Source organism: Cydia pomonella, chromosome 12, assembly GCF_033807575.1.
Source record: "Cydia pomonella isolate Wapato2018A chromosome 12, ilCydPomo1, whole genome shotgun sequence".
NCBI classification, from domain to species: domain Eukaryota; kingdom Metazoa; phylum Arthropoda; class Insecta; order Lepidoptera; family Tortricidae; genus Cydia; species Cydia pomonella.
The window spans coordinates 1,885,059-1,902,071 of record NC_084714.1 but is presented as its reverse complement, the minus strand read 5'-3'; the positions used below and the strand labels follow the sequence as shown (position 1 = coordinate 1,902,071).

The following is a 17,013-nucleotide window of genomic DNA, read 5'->3' as shown; positions in this document are numbered from 1 at the left end:
TGACATGTCAGGCTCCGGGCCAGAACCGTAATAAAATAAACGTGTCCTCAGATAAACACGAGTTCAAAACTAGCTGAACCGGTATAATTTTAAATACTTTCTTTGCTTAACTTAATAAAATATTTATATAAAATATTTGTATATAAGTAGTTAATAATTGTTATCAACTATTTACTCGTACCATCATCCTAGTTGTACGAATAGCATTAGTTAATGTAATGTACTGGTACTAATTAATTTAACCGTAAGATTACTGCATGTTCACTGGTAGAAGACACTTATATAAGATGTGGTTACCTATAATTAGATAAGCATCAGTCCTGATTGTCATATAGATTTAAGAGCATGTAAGATGTATTATCTGTTGGTAATCCTAAATAAATAAAAATTAAAAATTAACAATTTGTTATCCAATTAGGTCGTCCTCTTGTGGCGCGAAGGGCTGGCCTGCCATAGAATATTTGAATTTTTGTACCGACAGACTGGGTTTGCCAGAATAGGTATAGTTTATTTTTATTTTTCGTAGACTGTATCTTTAGGTATTTAAATAAAAGTAAACAAAATTTACCCTCAAATGGCTCCTTACGCCAGTTGAGCGTAGATGAAAACATTACATGATCAAATAATGTAGGTTAAAGTCAGGTCCAGGCGGTTTTGTATTTGGTTGGTAACCAATAAATGTTATAACTACCCGAAAATTTACAGATTGTTTGTTTAATGTAAAAAAAAAGACAATTGTGTCCCGGTCGACGTCCCTATAGTTATGGCAACCGTATCGTAGACTTACCTAGTCTTTTCGGAATTAGATGCAGCCAGGTACAAACTCCCTTTGGGACGTTTTGGTCAGTGACATCCAGTGTGGCCGCTTTCGACTTCACTTACTAGATCAAATGAAGTAGATTATTAAAATAGTTCGTGAAAACTGCAAACCCCGCCTGTGCCAATCCAACCCGCATGTTTCTTATCTACCTGTCCAATCCGCCATCATTAGAGTTCATATGACGTCAGCGGTTACGTGTTCGGTGTTTGTTTGCAATCAATCGGGATTCGCGCGGAATATAGACGAGCTGAGTGGACAGTAGGCGACATGTTTACTTGCGTACCGCGTGCAGTCTCAAAATGTCAAAGCCAGGGCTCGGAAACCGTTTTATTTTTCAAACCGGTTTCGTTCACCCGGGAATGAAAAGGATTCCGCTTCCGCTTACGGTTACCGTTTAACACATTCACTGCCAGACAAAAAACGGCGCACTACCCCAGAAACCGGTGGTCTATAGCTGCGTACAAAACAACCCGCCCAGCGGGTTGTCCGGCATCTGAACAAAGTTCACGAGCGCCCACCAGGTGGGTTCGCGGCAGTGAATGTGTTAAAAGACTGCGGTTTATTCTGAATTTGTTCGCCTTCCCTTTTTGTGGAACGAAATTAACCGGTTAAAATGAAAATATCGAAGCGAGATACAACGAGTAAGTATTGATGTCTTTCACGAATGACAACGAATTTAACCGAGTCTCCGATAGTAACCGGTATTATATCGTTCCCCGCAAAACAATATTCTCTCTTCTTACCGGTACGGAGAGAGAACATACTTTTATTTTGCGTTTCATCAATTAACCGGTTTTTAATGAACGAAATAAAAAGGATATTCATAGGTATTTCAAGACCGGTACAGAGCCCTGCTTTTGAGCATAAGTAACTAAGGGGCCGAAGTGTTTAAAAAGATCCAGATTCCGCATGTTAAGTGTGGCAGTAACGAGCTAGACGATTATGGTGGGCGCTTCCACATTTTGCCGTCAAGCAAGTCCGTGCAAGCTCCTGTATCACAATCACGCTAATAATCATCGCCCGACTTCGATGTACATTGCTGATCCAACATGTGAACACAACATACGTACTGTTGTTACTTGCCGACCCAGAATATATTGGGAATTGTGTCTATAGTCGAGTTGGTGAAATAGGAGCCAGCGGTTAGGCGGACTCTCTACATGACCATCATATTACGAAAGCAAGAATGTGATGAATTTCAAGGCCACGAATTTGGATTTTTGAGTGAATTCACTTTTAAACCCACCTCCAATAGTATTTTAGAGTCTATACTCTAAACGTAATAAGAGCTTCAACAGAAAATGTATTATTTACGCAAGGACAAAAATATTATTCATAAAAGGACTACTGTTAGTCCTCGCTTATAAACAACAATAAATTCCGAAATCCCAAAATTTTCAACATTAAAGTACGCGTAGCGGCAGCACAGCGACCAAAAAACAAGAGAAAAAACATGAATTTCCATATTAATTGCTTTATTATCTACTGTTCACAGTTAATAGCGGATATATCATAATATATTACGTACCTAAATTAAAGAGCGCGTTGAAAGCGGGTTATTGGTACCGTTTTGGTAAACAAACAGCCAAATTAACATACACTTGAGAACAACTAAAAACTAGTGCATTCGCTTTTTTCTCGTATCACTGGGTACATTACATCCTTGTCTGTCAAATTGATTGCAAGTAAATGCTTAAAATAAATAAATAATGTTTGTTATGCTACATTCTTTTTTTATTGATAAGAATTTACAATGACATAGAGTCAAAGAAAGGTTGTTTTCCAATGCATCACATGGGAGGTTGATGGGAGGGACTTCAGACTCAGGACCGGGATAAGTGGCGTACAGTAAAAGAGCCAATCCTTCCTTCTTTCTTGTCTCCATTCTGGAGATATGAGGTGCCTTTCCAACCTCTTGGTTTTTAGGCGATGTCAAATCGCCGCCCGTGACTACGGGCGGGTCTTTTTATTGCCCTTTCTGTGGGCTGCGGCATCGTACTCCATGGCTGGCTGGCCACTTGTGCTGGCCTGTCATGGCATTGTGGTCACTTCTACTTTAATACAATATACTATCTCTACAAGAGCCAATAATTACTTCAAGACTCTATATAAAGACAATGACCTACAAAATAATCATAAAGTTTTAAACTCCTTATCAGTTGGTCTAAACTATAATAAGCGTCTTACACTCGCTGACGTCACAAAACAAATATTTACAGTACAATAATCAGAACGTATCGTTGATAAACACGCAGTCCACTCACGTGTGTAATCTGATTTAACACAATTATACACTCGGTTAATTCCCAAAGGTGACACGAGTTAGTTGACTGGCTGTTGAATGGAAAATTGGATAATGTGCAGATTGCAACACGATAAACATTAATCAAATCAAATAGAGTGCGCTTATGAAAATAATAAAGAAATGATTTGGCATATAACAACTCAATACAAAACTAGCGGCTGTGGCTATGATAGGTGGATAGCCTATTCTAACTACTGCGTTGCTCAAAAGAGAACATTTTCGCTTATATTTGTATGATTTTTTTTTTACCTTCAAATAATATCGAAATAAAAGTGGCATATTGTTTATGTTGCGAGCCCTACGCATGAATGGTTAAGAATGTTACACAAGTAATGCAAGCGAATAGTGGATATGAATCCCCGCACAGAGCTGGTGATGTGCTACAAACGTATATGGTGTGGACTGTGGATTGGCCTTTAGGAAATCGTTGCCAACGGCAGCATGAGGCAGCATACAGCGCCATCTGTCATATTTTAGTCCGTATCACGCAAGTTCTTATTACTGGTTATGCCATCTATATTATCTTTGATAACAATTGCATGACATCACAGTTCCACTATCTTCTGCCAACTAATGCCAGCTAATCAGCGAGTAAATAAGGAAATATCTTAGTCAAGAAATAATGTTTGCGAAATTAATTACTTGTTATGTTCGCATGTAATGTTTACCTGCACGGACCGATTAGGTACACATGCATATAACATGTCACATTATTTTTGCGGATAAAGGTCTCGTGAGGTTTTAATAAAATAACCGAGACAACTTTTGTCTTCAGATCGCTTTGCGTCAAAGAGTTTATAAAGTATAAAGTCTAACACATTGTGCATCGAGTTAGACTCGGGACTAGATTTTTTCCTAAAGGTTTTATACCTTTTTAACAATCATCAACCTATGCTTTAGATGAAAGACATCTACTATGAATTAAAATACTGCGAAGTTACATGTAACTGTAAGCCATTTTAAAATAAAGCAGTCAATACTCAAACAAAAAAAAGAAGAATAAATATAGTTAAGTAATCAGTCGACAATAACCAGGAATCGAACGATATCTTTTCGCAGACACACACGAAAACCACTTGATGTTGTCTGTGCTCATGGTAATGGTTTGATTATGGTTGCGATAACACGACTAAAAATGTTAATGATGTGCCAGATGGTTTGTGCTACTCTAGAGTTGAAGTTGCAGATAAAAAAGGGATATTTTTAGAAGTACGTATAATTTGGTCCGACCTGATTTTATTTGAAACTTCCACATCATTACCAGTCACGATTTCACAAGTGAAACTTATTGCAAAATAGTGATCTTGGGGTTTACTTGCCCTTTGTATAGGGACCGTACACGTTGGAGGGTCTGCCATCTTGTGGCCTGAATCGGAACCATAAACATGTACATTTACGCGTCACGTGTTTTCTTGTGCATAGTAGGTTCTGCCATCTTGTGGGCTACATCGCAACAATAAACATCACAATTACGCCTCGCGCCAAAAATCTGACGGCTTCTGTGCTGCCTCCTACAGTTCAAACACGTTTTCTATATTATTAATGTCAGTGGTCGCGATTCTTCCAATCTCCTCGGTCCGAATAAAAAAACATATTCGCCAAAAGCATTACATGCTTTATTCTTTGAATACTTGTTCTATATTTTACTTTTTCATCGCACTTGCTTGTAAACGGTGAAATGTATGATTTTATTTGAAATATATATGCCCATGGGTATATTTATTTATTTATTAATTATTAGGGTTTGCCAACAGGTGTAATACAAATACAAATGGACTTCAATTATAACTACAAAAATCATATCGGAGTATTCACCCAATTATAGGCAAACACAACAACACAACTTGCTAATACCACGCTTGTACAGTCAGCATCAAATGTAGCGGATCAAATAATGCTTCATAAGTATCTACCAGTCTGTAACAGCTTAACGAAAAGTGATGACTGTAAAATATATACTTTTGGAATCGAATTTTAGAAATTTATCTATATTCGGAAAAGTTATCCGGAATATCAGATACTTTTAGAGCGTTGTTTCATCCGCTACTTTTGATGCTGACTGTACCTATGTTAAATTTCTTAACCTTAGCCAAAACAAAACAAAATTAAAAACTACTAGCATTAAGATACAAGAATGAAAAATAAAATAGAAGTAACTATTCTAGAACTATCCTCTAAGCTTTGAGAAACTACAATGACTGCAAGATTACTGCAATTTTAAGTACCTATCTACTACAGAGGTAGGTAGGTAGCTACTAGGGCCGTATGTTTGTTTGCCACCGTCGTGGTATAAAAAAAAAAAAACAAAATGGACCTAAAGGCGAAACACAGTGGCCATACCAGTTGACTTGTCACAACAATTACTTTTTGACAGTTCAATGTAAACAATGAATTTTAAAGTGAATGTAAATTTTAATAAGTATTTTTTGTGTCAAACTAGTTTTTTGATTAAATAACATTGAGCATAAAAACGAATAAAACAACGTTGTTGAACTCGGAAAATAACATATAAGTAATGTGTTTAAAAGGCGGTTGGCCTATATAAGCATAATACGTAACTTTATAAATCTTTAAAACTTTATAAATATTTTGATAAATCAAGACATGGATGTACAATTATGGATGAAATTCGTTGTAAAGGCAGACTTAATGCCAAGAGGCATTCTCTACCAGTCAACCTTAAGGCAAAGCAGAGAAATTGTGGACGGTGCTACTATATAGCTACTACTAGGTACTGTCAATAAAAAATAACACCAAATTTTATCTATAATTTAACATACATAAGCAACAAAATACATAATACACGGTGTAACATGAGGAAACCGAAAGATTTTAACAGTCTATTCCTGATCAGATTTAGAGCCTAAAATGTCATATAAAATCTTAGGGATTTCGCCTAGTTTCATAGTATACCGATAAATAAATAAACTCTTTTTTTTAACTTAGTGCAAAATTCCTTTTTGATGGCTAAATATCCTTATTGAAAGATGTCAAAAAGTGAGAAGTAACCTTGGCAAAAACTAGATTTTACTACTATGTTAAAAAAATCGTAAAAATTCATTTTGAGTGTCAGTTTTACCATAAAATTAACTTTTTATGTACAAATACATGCAAAAAAATTTGAAAAAATTCAATTTTTTCTTCTCGAAATTTACTTAAACTCATATAACATATTTTCTTCTTTTGGCTTCAGTAGTACGAAGTGAAAATCTTTCGGATTCCGCGTGTTAAACCGTGTATATAAATAATACATACAATATATGTATATTTATCTATATATATAATTTATATAAAATAAACGGGGGTCGGACAAAAAGTGCGGATGACGTCAAACCACTTATAGGATGATTTCAAATAGTATTTTTGATTTTCATAAACAATTATCACTTATCATTTATCAACCTCTTTATTAAACGATATCGCCACTTGAAATGAGTAAGTACGTTTTTGACTGACACATTGTCAATCAGATGAACAATAAATTGACTTCGTTATTGTTTAGCTATTGTATCTTCACGATTATATTTAGCTAAAATTTATATTTACTAATGTATACGAAAACGCTCTAAAATGTCATCTTTACTTGAATATTGTGGCAATCCCACAGACTTGTTCTAACTAATTTCAAATAATTATACCTTATGGTAACAAGTTTCGTGAAATTTATTTTATTCACTACATCACCCTACCACCTGTATTATTAATTCCATGGATTTATTTACGATTATTTTGTTACTTCATTAATACTACTTTGTTACTACATGTCACACGGAAGTTTAAATACAAACTCAAACATCATCCTGTGTGCAAGATTACGTCATTTTTACGTCATCCGCACTTTTTGTCCGACCCCTGAAAATAAATAAATAATAGAAAAATATGGCGGACGAATGTTTGAAATGTCACCGTATTTAAGAATTATTTCGCTTAAAATTTAGTTTTTCTTCGTAAGTGTGACGAAAAACATTGTGTGTAACTCCGGGGTAAGAATACTGCAAACTCGGTTCCAATATCTCACTTACCAGAAGGGTCCTGATCCCATTGCACAATGTACTATATAATTTTTCATATACGAGTATTATACGAGTAAATTACCTAATCTAAGATTGAAGATCAATAAAGGAGATAATAGAATCTGTAGATAAACTGTTTCTTTGACACTGCCTGCCCATCGTAGTTGAAAATGCAACTAGGAAATAAAAAATGCCATAACAATGTTTACGCATAAGCAGTTTATAAGTTCCACAGCACCTTGGTCGTTTAGCAAAATATAATCAAAATGCCTGATGTTTTTAAATAAGGAAGTAAACAAATCGTTAAACGTTAACGATGCAGATGCAAGCCACACAAGAAGTTTATGTCATGACCACTCATTTCTTGAACGAAAGTGAGAGTGCTTAGTGAGCGTGTAGGTGTTTTTAGGGTTCCGTACCTCGAAAGGAAAAAACGGAACCCTTATAGGACCACTTTGTTGTCCGTCTGTTAAAACCCTTTTTCTCAGGAACGCGTGGAGGTATCAAGCTGGAATTTATACCAAATACTCAGGTCTACTGTCCCTTGGAGCTGATAAAAAATCAAACTTCTAAGCCAACGCAATAAAGAAAAGATACAACCGTTTCTGCCGCAAATTTCCGCAAATTTTCGACACTGGTAAGGGAATCACAACCTACAGGGTACTTTCCGTGAACTCAGAATCTTGAAATTTGGTACGAAGCAACGTCTTATAGCACAGATAAAGGAAAAGTTGCGAAAACCGTAAATTTTTAGTTAATCGAAATATTTTTAATAATGAATATGACTCGTGAACTATTACTTATATACCTACAGGTTTGTACGGAACCCTCGGTGCGCGAGTCCGACTCGCACTTGGCCGGTTTATTTTTATACCAACTTGTGTTGATGCGCCACAGATTGAGTAGAGAAACTTTCTATAGTTAGAAGTATTATTTCACTTTCATAACTGAGAATAGCACTATTCTTTAGTCTGCTTTTTTCTGTCTTCTTAATTGTGTGATGGAAGTTTTTCGAGTCTAAAAGAAGAGGACAGGAAAATGTAACTTGTGCCTCATTTTTTCATTTGTTTAGTATTTTTGTGTATTATTATTTTTCTCAGACCGTGGGGACCTTATACATCTCCAAACTTAATGTATTAACCGTGGAGACTATACGTCTCTGTCATACTGTATATAATATATTTGACTTGGTACATACTAGTTATGTATTCTGTAGCATTAGTTTATGAGACTGCTAGTTTAACAGTCCAGACGCGGTTTATTTATTTAGTATAAATTTTATTTTGACACTTGGAGAGACTTTACACCTCCAAATTTTATTAGTATTAGTACTCTGACATTGGGGACCTTTTACATCTCCAGATTTAATGTGTTTTTAACCATAGAGACTATACATCTCTATTGTATTGTAGTAATTATTTATTTTAAGATTATTATAATGTAATGTTTACCCAGGTATTGGCTGTTGTATTTATAAACGTTGTTATGTATTTTTCATGTCACTATATGATGTTACTATAAATGTTGTATTGACTTGTAAAAGAGCCTTTGAGGCCTACTTGCAGAATAAATTTTTGAATTTTGAATTTAGTAGAAAGCGTAACTTATCAATCAGCTTAATCGTTATTTTGGGTTTGCATATAAAATATTGTTTGCTATTTAAAAGTAAGTGATTAGAACACGAATGTTTAGACGAATCCTAATAACAAAAGAAAATATTTATATAAAATATATCGAATTTATCGATTATGGATGTTAAAGCGTGACTGCACCACGACGAACGTGCAATTTTCTTAAAACGCTACAACTGCATTCGATACGGCCCGATAACCAATAAGAAATCCGGAAATCTTTACGGAACTGTTTCTCTGAGGCCGGGCTACTTGGCACGACATCAACTTGCTGAGCAAGCCATCCGTATGCGATTGATCAGGTTTTATTTCATTATATAACATCTATTTCCTATCTGAGGACAGATGGAGGTAACTTATGCACAATCAGCTTCCAGTTGAAAATGACGACCGATGTGGTTAAGTATATCGTATCGTAACACACCTTTGAAACCATTAGAAAAAAAGGTTTCCGATGTATTTGGTCAGTCTGGCTGTCAGTGCTTTCACCATCATTTTGAGGCTGACTGTAGAAGACAGAGCCACCTCGAAAGTTTTACTTTTAATTCGACGTAACAAAGGGAGGATATCATTGACATATATTTATCTAAGGACAGGCCTTAAGGGCACTAAGAATGGTGATAGTTGAGCGGTGTCTCTCACGACTTTGAGCCAATCGTGCAATCTGACATAACTAGTTGCGACCAATCGCCCGCGTGATGCCAACTCATCAACCAACCGCGTTGTGGCGTTAGACTGCACTATTGGCTCGAATTCATATGAATGACACCGCTGTACAGGCCCCATTCTTATTAAGGTAAGGTCCGTCCTTAGATATATATATGTCAACAGTTACCGCGACAGGTATGAAATAAAATTATGTAAGACTGGTGCGTCTTCCGTTACCCACGACTCGAAACGTATCTGGAAGTTATTTTTAATTTATTATACTCGATATAATAGTTTTATTTAAAGGGAAGGTTGTGAGTACTCTTTCTTATGATTTTGGTTATGAAAAGAGGTAGTTCAAAGGTTAGGAGTAGGTATACGTTCAGTAATTTGAGCGTTGTTAAATTATAACCAGTGGAAGAAGCTAGAAGATGTGTTTGACTCACTTGAAAGACTTATCAACAACCGAGAATGTTGTCATTGTGGATTCTAGAAGCATACGTCCAATCATTATTTTTTTCTGTATCCAAAGTCCTGCATACAAACACGGTATTTATTATAGCTAATCAACTGGAATATGCTTAATCAATCCGATAAATACGCTGCGTGGGGTATCCCAGGCATTGTAACATTTGTAACATTGATGGACTCGACTGACCTTCGATAGACCTTAAGTCCATGGCTATAAAGTTCACGTATGATCAGTTCACAGTGTCTACGATGGTACTATACTCTCCACAAACCAAATTGACGACGGGGATCATATTACCATCTCTTTCACTCCTGCTTCGATCATGCAAGTGTGAATGAGAAGTTTTACAAACCCGACCGTCAGTTTGGTTTGCGGACAGTATAACAGCAACGCGTTTAACTCACCATAGGTGGACCTTAATGTCTTTACGATACGGTTTACGAATGATCAAACAGTGTGCACGATTGTATGTTAATGCCCATCGGGACATGACCTGCAAACTAATGTTGTATTAACGTAGGTTATTCCATTATTGCTGTTGGGACGCATGTAAAGTTGTAAACAATATTCATCGATTTCGTAGGTATAGAATTGTTAGAAGAAATCACGGACGCATACGCAATATTGATATAAAACTGTCAGCGCTACTATTGGGACCGTGCGAAGTGCGTGGTGGGGGTAAGTAAAGCGATCCCAGCGCATAAGGTGGTAAAATTTTTAACTAACTGCCGAGCGTCTTTAGCATTTCGTACAATTATATGGCTCGAGATGAAACTTTGATTTACGATTACTCCTGAAATATTCATTTAAATTGTATGGTGTAAGGGACCATTGTAATCTGCATGAAAAGCTTAATATAACTAACGTATTTATTTTGATAATTGTTAATAATGTATCCATGTAAATAGCTTTGAAAATGCCACATATTACGTGATCTTTTTCTAGAAGTTAAGAATCTCTCTTCTTCCTCGCGTTGTCCCGGCATTTTGCCACGGCTCATGGGAGCCTGGGGTCCGCTTGACAACTAATCCCAAGATTTGGCGTAGGCACTAGTTTTTACGAAAGCGACTGCCATCTGACCTTCCAACCCAGAGGGTAAACTAGGCCTTGTTGGGATTAGTCCGGTTTCCTCACGATGTTTTCCTTCACCGAAAAGCGACTGGTAAATATCGAATGATATTTCGTACATAAGTTCCGAAAAACTCATTGATACGAGCCGGGGTTTGAACTTTGAACACTTTGAACCCGCGACCTCCGGATTGCAAGTCGCACGCTCTTACCGCTAGGCCACCAGCGCTTCAAGTTAAGAATGGATATAGTAAGTTATCCTTAAAAGATAGACATTTCACATCGCGGACTTTTTTTAGACCTATGAATGAGAAACAACCCCACCATACATTGTGTTGTTATAGCTCAAACGGATTAGGCAGCGTTTTCGATTAAAGCTCCTAGCCAGCGTGATTTTTTCCGACAACATCGTTATATTTCAAACAATTTACACAAAACCTTAACAAGTTATATACTTAAGCCTTCCTCAAGAATCACTCTATTGATAGATGAAAGTCGTATGAAAATCCGTTCAGTAGTTTTTAGTTTTGGAGTAGTTTTATAAGATGTAGTGAATTGACGTTTTCCCCTAGACTTGCGGACACTAGGTTGCGTGATTGACGTTTTCCCCTAGACTTGCGGACACTAGGTTGCGTGATTGACGTTTTCCCCTAGACTTGCGGACACTAGGTTGCGTGATTGACGTTTTCCCCTAGACTTGCGGACACTAGGTTGCGTGACAGTCGTGCACGCTCCCAATAAATGTAGAATTAATATATTTTAAACTTATTCCTTTTGTCTTTTAAACGGCGAGCCGCCCCAGACAATGGTATACAATACTGAGGGCAACGAATACTTTATACTATAAGGTCATCGGTGGAGGTCAGGCCGACCGCTAAAACCGAATTTCGCAAATTGTGGAGATCTTGCCCTTTTACTCTGACTAAGACGTAATTAGAGTAAGGGGGCGTCCATTAATCGCGTCATATTGTATAGGGGGGGGGAGGGGGTCAGCAAAAAATCACCAATGATCACCACAGGGGACGGGGGGTATGGACACGTATCACGTGTATTTTTTTTTTCATCTGTGCTATACTGTATTATAGTCAATAAAATAAAAATAATAGTTTTCCGCCCTTCAATTAACCAAACTGTCAAAACACGTGTACTTAGGTTCATTTGTTAGAAAACTGTTCTTTAGTTATCGAAAAAAATACACGTCATATTGGATGGGGGGGGGGGGTCCTGAAAATATCACCAAAGATCACCATGGGGGAGGGGGGGGGGGGGGTCTAAAACAAGCCAAAAACGTATGACGCGAGTAATGGACGCCCCCTAACAGAGAAAAATGCCCGCAATTGACGAACTTTGATTTATCGCGGTTATAGCCCAGAGTAGCAGCCATGAATGCTTTCTTTTGACAGAGCTCCTGGGTCGTTGTTTTCAAAATGGTGGACTAATTTTCGCAACAAGCTCTAGTCTATTAAGAGGCTGTCAATACCTAAAGCGCGCACACTGTCTATTTGTATTGGAGTAAATGAGATAGCACTGTCGCATGTTACTGGGCCTGGGCAAGGGAATAATAAGAAAAATATTTAAATAAAAAAAAGTGGATTATTAGTGTAATATTTTACTCAATAGCGGTTTAGATATGTTTTGAAATTGTGATTTTAATTGCAGATCCATAAGTCAAAACAATAAAGACATAAAACCGTTTAATTGTGATTTTAAGAGCAATCTTTGCAATTATTTTCTATCGAGCCGATTTCGTTCAATCATGTATCGAGTACAACCACGGTCTTTGAAATATAATTAATATGAACATATATTTTTCTGACTTGACTAAAACAAATAGTCTTTCTTAAAAAACTGTTTAAGTAACATCAATTTCAAGGACATTGGGTGTTGACAGCCTCTTAATGTGTAATTTAATTAACTTATCATTCATTATCTCTTTATAATGTGAGGCCGTTTAATATAAATAGGTAAGAGACCCTGTTATAAAATATAATAAGTATTATGTAACAAGGATAATATTATTTATGAGTAATAATACCTATTATTACTATAGCCACTGCTGTATTTTAATAACATCTTTATTATAATACAATAGCGGTAATCCTATAAAACTAATAAGCGCCATTTATTGTATTCAGAATTGTCAGTCTGTGAATACTAATGATTCATCTTACGTACCCAAAAGGTATAAAGGAACCCTAAAATTGTGCAATTCTGTCCGTCCCGTCTCTCACATTACTAAATATGTCGAGAACTACTTAGCTATCGATTTGAAATTTAGAATAGGTACGAAGAAGGCTAATCCAGACGTATTTAAAGTGTTATTTATCCTCTCCACATCTATGAAAATAATTCAAATACGTTAAATAGGGAACTTACAATTAATCTGAGAGGGATCTCTGCCGGTTAATTTTCACCCCTATGATCTGTCTTAAGTATTTTATTGAACGTTATATTTAACCAAAACCTCTTTGTCCTCAGTTGGGAGCAGGCGCGACGGGCCCCGGAGCCAGGGCGCTAGAACTGATCCTCAGCGGAGGCCTTAAGTCTCTGGCGAGGCCCGCCCGGCCTGTCCGCAGGGCTGCGTCCCGGGACTCAGTGCTGTCGCAGCCGCAGCCGCTACTTGAAGGTGAGACTTTAAACCAAACCCCTGATTCGTTGGTCCACTTATTTTTCTCTTTTGAATTAAGCGTAAACGGTATAGATTTTCGTGGTAAGTTCTTCTTCAGTAGAGGCTCGAAATCGCGGCGAGCATTGCTGTCTCTGAGGTTTACTGTTGGCACTATTTCATTGTATACTAGCGACCCGCCCCGGCTTTGCACAAATTATACACCTAAACCTTCCTAAATAATCACTCTGTTGATAGATGAAAACCGCATGAAAATCCGTCCAGTAGATTTTGAGTTTATCGCGAAAATACAGACGGGGTGGGGGACTTTGTTTTATAAGGTGCATCAAAGGACTGAATTCTGACCTCTGGTTGACGCTTGACGTCATCCGTACAGCGGCTTTGTATTGGAAGGCAAACAGCAATGTTCATAGAGTTCCGCTGAGTAGTTGTGTACGCCTTCAAATTAACCGGAGACCAAGACCTAGTTGGATGCACCTATTAAGCGATAAAATACACTAGTAGATACTAACACCGACTCTCGTAAGTAGTCGCTTTGCAGAGGTATAATTAATTTATAATTGCAAAGGCAGTCTTCAGCGGACTTTATGCCATTGCAATAAAGTTTTATAATTGTCAGTTTACGTACAGTGTTACAGTGTTTACGATGGTCTTAGCAGAAGTAGACGTTCTCGGCGCCACGCCAATCCATTACCCAATTAATAAGTGCTAGTAAAGTTTTAATCAATATAAAACGGAATCACTTTGTATTTCAATTGTCTCCCGCTTTCCTGATAAGAAATAGAACTTTATTTTAATAGTGATACGTTTGCTTTTGGATTGAGACTTGCAACGTAAACATCCGAATGCATAAATACCACTAAATTTTGAATGACAGCGGTCGCGATCTTTCAATGCGTCTTAAGAACTATTTTTTTAGAATTTTATTGTCTCATCTTAGAATATATTTTTGATACCAGATTTTATCGCCGACTGTACTTTTCTTTCCGCCAAAGAAGTTTAAAGGTTTTTCGTAATCCAAACTCGAAAATGCGTTGTTTTATCACAGAGTTCCTATGACCAACCCGCCTATAGTCGCCTACGGTCTCCATCAGAGGCATTCTAAGGTGTCCCGTACAAACGCATTTTATTCTGTATATTAGATAAGTTTCAACGTTGTAAGTCGATGATTATTTTACTGAGCATGTTTTACATCACTTGTGACTGAAATAAAACTCATATAAAAGCAAATCTTCAGAAAATTGCGTTTGCACGGTTGAGTAAATTGATTCTTTGACAATTTGCGGTTCATGTAAATTTGGTTGTACAGTCGAGTTCATAAATATGTATACATTTCTTCACCTTAATCCTTTGCGATAAGGTGAGAAAATGTATACATATTTATGAACTCGACTGTACATACGTGTGCTATGCTAAGAACTGGTCAATGTAAAGTGAACCGTAAACTGCTAAATAATCAATTTCGTCGACTGTACAGCGGTATTTAGTCGCTCCATTGGCCAGAGAGATCGACGGTTTATTTATTTCTAGAAACAGCTGCACACTTGTGTACATATTTATGCCCCGTCCGTATATAATGCGATTGTTTCAGCCACCTGTTGATAATGATGTCATACATTATAAATATGTTCGAGGCATTGCCATTGTTGAGACCAAAGTCCGGGTGAGAAATAGAAGATTTTTCACGTTGATTCGAAACGTGAGGTTTTTTTGCCTATAAATAATTTTATCGCCTAGCTAAATGATTTTTTTTAGTATTTGTCTTATAACATACATACATACATACATACATACATATAATCACGCCTATTTCCCGAAGGGGTAGGCAGAGACCACGGATTTCCACTTGCTACGATCCTGACATACCTCTTTCGCTTCCTTCACTTTCATGACATTCCTCATACACGCTCGTCGGTTTAGGGTGCTCTTGACCTGGCCTTTCTTCAGGATTTCCCCGATTTGATCAGAAAAAGTCCACCGAGGTCTACCCCTTCCAGCTCCCTCTTCTACTTCTCCCTTATATACTCTATAATATAGAATTATATTATAAATTAATATAATTCTATAATTATATAATTCTTATTATTATATAATTCTTGTCTTATAAATTGATATAATTTACTTTTATACTAATAATAATAGTATATTTTGCTTTAACATTGTAAAAAAAGACGGCGTGCCTTTTGTGCCATAGGTATTCAATTCTACATTATTACGAGTTATGTAGATATTTACTTTGGCCTCACACATTTATATTGGCCTATGCTAACCCTTAGTCTAAGCCTTGTTTAAATTATGTTTGGTGTTTTGCCTTCAAACTATTTAATGGAAAACGTCTTGTGCCCGTTGCCGCGTTATGAAATTTTCGGAGTAAATTTTTCGTCAGATAAACTACTAAATTGTATTAAGTTTGAGTTTGATCACAAGTTGTTTAATCAGTTTTTCACACTTCAGCTTTATGTCCAGTTATTTCTAATACTTTGCTGTTCAGTTCAGTAAGAAGCATCGTCCGATCCGCCGTCTAGCAACGTGAAAACAGAACTGTCTATGAAGAAAATCTTGCAATATTTTCCATTAGAAAAATTAAAATGTATTCAAAATATATACAAAGTGTCTATTCTCGGACATGGATGAATAGGACGTGTCGATTAGGGTATTTCTGACCTGTTCAAAGTCTCATTACAAACGCCACAGTACTAACGGAGAAATTAATGATATAATACTTCGAAACAGCCTGTATGTAGATAGATACACGTTAATTAAAGATTATCTCATGTCACTAGCGTCACTTCCATCTTAACGTCATTGTGAACGACTAATACAGTATGCTCCTACTTATTCAAGAATTACATCAATTAATTAAACTTTTAAAATATTTTATTTTTATTATTATCTAATCAAATAATTTACCATACTAGAACATTCCTGAGAAGGAACGCTACTCGGCATCTCGGTCAATGTCCAGAGAGACACGTTGTATAATCTTATATACTTACCTATTATTTCTGTAAATATACCGTCGTATCTTCCTGCTCCGTAATCCATCTGCAGTCCCATAGCACTCCAAGAGGGTTACAACACTTCAGTAGCGGCGCGTGAAAATTCTGGCTAGGCAACTCTGAACAAAAAAACACCTTAACATTATGTACTTTTTTTTCATGATAAAAGTGAGGCGTGCGCTAGGTGTGTCCTTGGGTGCGACCTTTTGCAGTTAGTGTATAACCACCTTTGCCATACTATTATGCACACAACATACAAAATATCACTGGTTCAGTAACTTTATATATAAATTTGTGCACGTAAAATCGTAAGTAAAATCACATAAAAACATTTAAAACTCTAATAATAACAACAAGCCTTGGTAACAACCGGGACGGGAGTCTTCACAAACACACAAATTCTTAAAACAGTACTTTCTTTGAAGAAACGT

The 17,013-nt window shown here is 36.6% G+C and overlaps 1 protein-coding gene across 3 annotated transcripts in view; it reads left to right on the top strand.

Moving 5' to 3' along the window:
- The window catches only part of LOC133523252 (E3 ubiquitin-protein ligase RNF144A), a 242,828-nt gene that overhangs the window by 104,212 nt on the left and 121,603 nt on the right, over nt 1–17,013 (top strand). For all 3 annotated transcript variants that reach the window (XM_061858734.1, XM_061858736.1, XM_061858735.1), the window contains one exon: nt 13,436–13,583. In XM_061858734.1, coding sequence (XP_061714718.1) covers nt 13,436–13,583 — 148 coding nt within the window. The remainder of the gene's footprint in view (nt 1–13,435; nt 13,584–17,013) is intronic.